We start from the raw sequence: 4894 nt of genomic DNA on the forward strand, positions 1-4894 counted from the left end.
AAGTTGTTTTTCAGTTACAAAAGTCAAGAGTCTTAGTCTGTCTTTTTATCTTTCTTTCGGTTCATGTTTTTGTTTCCTATTTAAGCTCTGTAATTTCTCAGTTTTAAATGGCAGTGAAATATTATCTTTTTTTCCTCTTCTTCTATTTACATACAACAGAGGATTGATTTTTTATTTGCTAAATACATTTCTAGACCCCGTCAGCCTCTAAACCCAGGTTAAGTGATTTCATTATTCAAATAATTTAGGTGAAGATACTAGATAGGACAGCTTTAAAGCTAAGAACCACTGGATATTTTGATGAGTTAAAAACTAGTTGGTATAAAAGGAAACACAAATCTCCCATAATATTATGCAGCTATACAAATACATTACGTTTATGAGTGGTTGAAAGAAACAAAAGAAACCCACCCGCATTTGTGATGAAAGCTTATGATTTTGGATGTGTGTGTATTATTTATTATTATGCTTCAGAGAGATCTGGGTTTGGTGTTGAATCCTGTGGTTGTTCAGGTGGCTGAGATTCATGCTTGGCAGCAGCTTGCAGTACCCTGTTCTGGACATTTACCGAGGAAGGCGAAGTCGGTAAACCATTGCGATTACTTTCCAGCTTCGCAGCCGCCCATGAAATCGCCTGCCCTCCCAACTTAACAGGGACCACAAGTTGCCTTCAACGGATCCATCAATCAATCAATCAATCATTTAATCAATCATTAATTATGTATAATTAACATACATCTCAAATATTTACCCCACATCTCTCTTGAAATCGTTAGAGTCCTCGTAAGAAGCAATCCTTCGATATATAGTCTGGTGTTTGTCAAAAAAGGAATTCATGTAAAAAACTACTAGTATTTAATTTTTTCTTCAACCGTGATATAGATAGAGAAAGAGTACCTGACCAATGCCAGCAACAGCAATGAATTGCAATGTCTTCTCCCACTCTGTTACAAACATACATCACATATATATCAACGCTTAACAAATAAGCACTAACAGTAGCACGTAGTTTTATCATGATTTCTGCAAAATGGGACCCACACTATGAACATGTATTATGTGAGATGTAAATCACAGAGCGCGGTAAGTCCACAATGGAAACTAAAACTCTCTCTCTCTCACACACACATGCCTGACTCAGCAGAGAGATTTAGTAATTATTTTTGTTAAACTTTGAATGAAGTTGTGTCTAGTGGTGGCAATGTGTTGTTACAGCTTCTATTTACATTCTTGAAAGAATAATTTGGAAAAGATACAAACCTAACAATGCAAATGCAGTTGCCAGAAAACCCTGTAGACAACCAAGCAAGCAATCACAAGAATTAGACCAAAACTGTTACTAGTGTATTTCAAAATTCAGAACTATATTGAATGGATATTTTTACTCTTTAATGTTGTTGTAGGACTGTTTTTGCACAATAAACAAACTTAAAATATCTTAAGATTATATATTAGTACTGAAGACTAGTGGAAAATAGGCTTACCATGCCATACCCGATAACTTGGAATGGAGTGATACCCTCAAGAATAGCCTCAGCTTCCTGTCATTAATTAAGCCAACTTGGATTAACAGATACATTGAGCAGTTGAGACTAGTTTATCTAAATTGCGTTCAAGACAAGTACAGGCAGACAAAAGTTAAAATAAATTATATACCTCATTGAGTATCGTAAGTGTTGTCTCAGGTTTTGGATCTTTAACACGCAAACCCTCCTGAACCCAAGAACGGAACCCACCTTGGACCAAGTATGGTCTCTGCCATTTCCAAATAAAAAGAATCAAGATTTTAGTAGTAGTAATGATTATAATATTTTAGTAGTAGCAAAATAGATACTTTCCTTAATCCCAAGTTTCCTCAGCGATCTTGCGATTCCCTTGGAGCGAGTACCATCAGCGTCCATCACTATCACCTTCGACCCTTGCTATATAGGTCCACAGACAGATCACAGATAGAAAAAACAAGTTATTATACAAAAATCATGCTATTTTTTAGACATCGTCTCTCAATTCTAACTAATTAAGTGCATCCGCCCTCAAGGTTTTCAATTCCAGTGTCCCATATTTACATCTCATGTGCGATATAGGATTGCTGGAAAAACAATCCTTTTGTAGAAACTTTCTAAAACCAATTACTGTGTCTTTAAACTCAAATAAATAAATAAAATCCAGGCAATCACATACTTGAACAACTTTCAAGTTCCGAATGACAGCAGCAACCAATGCATCATCAAGATCTTTCCCACTCTTGAGTAACTTTTTTACACCAGTATCAACCTGAAATTCCATAGTAACGAAATGTTAATTAATGGCATTCACCAAAATGATACAAATCATTATTTTTTCTTTGCAACACTCGTGTTATTATATGACAAAAGGAGAAACAGATCATCATGGGAGAGTAATCTCTATAGTATGAATCAACCTCAGGATATTCCACACTAGCATATCGAAATCGAGCTGTCCTTCGGAGATCAGGAATTCCATCTCTCTCTCTGAAATCCTTCACATGGATAATGTAATATTTGAGCCATACTTTTCGAGAATGAGATGATAACTTTATAATATAAAAACATTTAGGAAAGAAAGGCTAGAAAAAATTACAGTCTCTTGCCTCAGGCCGGACATCAATTAGTGCAACACTTTCTTTCCCTTTCAGCAGCTCAAAAGCCAACTTTGGGGATAAGTCTCCAGCATATCCAGCATAGGTCAGGATCCAGTAAGAAGCCCTGTAAGCATCTGAGGACACGTAAGCTTCCATCAGAGCATCAGCTGGTTTTTCAAGAAAGAGGAAAAGAAGGACAGCCATACCATAAAGTGGTTGATGTTCCAAGCAAAAGTACAAAAGGGACGATCGGATCACTAGGATCAATGCCAATAATTCTCTCAAATCCCTCTATGGAAACATAAACCTGCTGAAAGGTTGTCCCAATAGGCTTCAAGACACCATATGCCTTATCTTCTGAAGAATTTAACACATTCTGGAGCTCTGGAGGGAGCATATCCTTGGCGGATGCATAAGCATACACCAAAAACATGGCCCCTTCTGATACCAACTCCTCAACTGTGACGATCACAGTTCTCAACCCATCAACAGCAATACCTCCTGCTTTACTTGATACTCCCTTAGAGTTATTTGATAATCCAGACAATGCACTACTAACAGAGAGCTTCAAGTTATTAACAGAACCATCAATTGCACCATTAACACCCTTTGAAGCAGCTTCTACTGATGAAGTGATTGTTTTGAGTGTATTGCTAATAGCAGTGTCTGTATTGCAAACTAGGGCACTAAGGGATTCATTTATTCCAGCAAAAACATCCTCTGAATCTGTTTTTGAAAGGTATTCTGAATATATATCCGGTTTCATGGAAGCAGATGCAGGATCATCTGGAATATTGGTTGCAATAACTGTATTTCGCAGATTAAAAGCCCTGGGCAATGATCTATCTTTTCCAATGAATTGATCTGCAAATCTAAGAGAGTTCAACTGCTGAAGTCCTTGTACATGAACTTTGGCATCATTTTCGATGATGCATTTAACTGTGAATGCCTTGCGACTCAAGGAGAAGTGTCTACACCCTCCATATAGACAAACCTGCAAAAAGTAGTGTCATGATTCATAATGTAGTGTACACAACACATAATTCGGGTTTTGAGTCGGTCGAAAACAAGATTTAGGGTAAAACTATCCTGGATATTTTTACCATAATCCAAGCTTATGCTCAATCCATGAATGAAGATAATTCTAACCTGGGAATTTGAAAAACAGTTAGCAATGGTGGAGCAAACGGGCAGCATGTTGAGAAGAAGCCCGCTGGGTGGTTAACAGTTGCAGAATTCCAGTGGCAAGAGCTGAATTTTGACCTGCCAGGCCTTCAAACATGCAGATGGCAAACGAAAGCTGAATTATCCGAATAAAAATGATGTGTAATAGCAACGAGAGATTGAGAGGTGGGAAGTGAGTGGGAAGATTGTGTGGCGTCCTCCAGCTCGTTGCCTTATCATCCATCTCATCCATAATTTCATGTTTGTTTCCATCCGATAAATTATATTTTAGGACTAAATAGTAAATAGGGTTTTGGCAAAGTCAATTTAAAATAAAAATCAATTTATTAGTTTACGACGGTTGTTGGGTCAAAATATGGTTTATACTTTATTTTTCTGGACAATTATATTTTTGTGTAATAGTTTAGAATTTATGGTCATGTTTACGGCTGAGTTTACGGCCGTAAACACCTTACGGCCGTAAACTCATTTCCGGCCCATATCCAACATGTATAAATAGAGGTGTTAAGGTGAGGAGTAGAGATTAATTATTGATGAACACGAAGTAGTTTACGGCCAGAGAGAGAAATCGTGTGTGAATCTTTTGTATCCAGATTATAATTCATATCAATACATACATAAATTCATCATATTCTTCTTCTTCTTCTCTTCTATTTTTATCTAACATCATCTGTTTGATTGGGATTCCGCACCATCAAACGGATCTGACTGATATACGGGCAGATTAGGGACTTACAATTGGTATCAGAGCCAAGTTGTATCAGTCAAAAGGTTTTATTGTTTCGTTTGGAATCTGAATAGTTGGTGTTTACGGTCAAAGCTTACGGCCGTAAACACCGAGTTCTTGGGCCGATTACTTGATCTTATTTTCGATTTTTTTTTGCGTTTTTGGATAGATCTCGCAAAAATAAGGGGGGTTTGTTCTTTGTGTTTTTCATAAAAAATGGTTTTTGATTGAGTTTTGGAGAGGGGAGGAGCGAAATTGTCGAAACCTGGGATCGAACCCGGGTCTCCTGGGAGCTAAAACTCACGCCTTGCCAACTCCTCAAACAGTTCACTTGTTGATTTCATTCCGAAATATTAAACTTAACCTCTCCCAGTCGCAGC

At 37.3% G+C, this 4894-nt stretch overlaps 1 protein-coding gene across 3 annotated transcripts; it reads right to left on the reverse strand.

The window, feature by feature from the left end:
• Positions 1-322: 322 nt before the first annotated feature.
• On the reverse strand, positions 323-4005 carry LOC111893494 (calcium sensing receptor, chloroplastic). Of its 3 annotated transcripts, none has more exons than XM_023889556.2 (12): positions 3752-4005; positions 2809-3596; positions 2612-2726; positions 2423-2500; positions 2182-2274; positions 1839-1922; positions 1657-1755; positions 1485-1541; positions 1261-1291; positions 898-944; positions 752-810; positions 323-668 (listed from the first exon to the last, which is right to left on the reverse strand). In XM_023889556.2, the coding sequence occupies exons 1-12, from the start codon at positions 3797-3799 to the stop codon at positions 464-466; spliced, it is 1704 nt and encodes a 567-aa protein (XP_023745324.1). In that variant the 5' UTR covers positions 3800-4005; the 3' UTR covers positions 323-463. The 3 variants fall into 3 exon arrangements, with proteins under 3 accessions (XP_023745324.1, XP_042751775.1, XP_023745327.1); XM_042895841.2 differs by having other exon boundaries at positions 2809-3580; positions 3752-3997; XM_023889559.3 differs by having other exon boundaries at positions 529-668; positions 737-810.
• Between the last annotated feature and the right edge of the window lie 889 nt (positions 4006-4894).

Source organism: Lactuca sativa, chromosome 6 (genome assembly GCF_002870075.4).
Source record: "Lactuca sativa cultivar Salinas chromosome 6, Lsat_Salinas_v11, whole genome shotgun sequence".
NCBI lineage: Eukaryota > Viridiplantae > Streptophyta > Magnoliopsida > Asterales > Asteraceae > Lactuca > Lactuca sativa.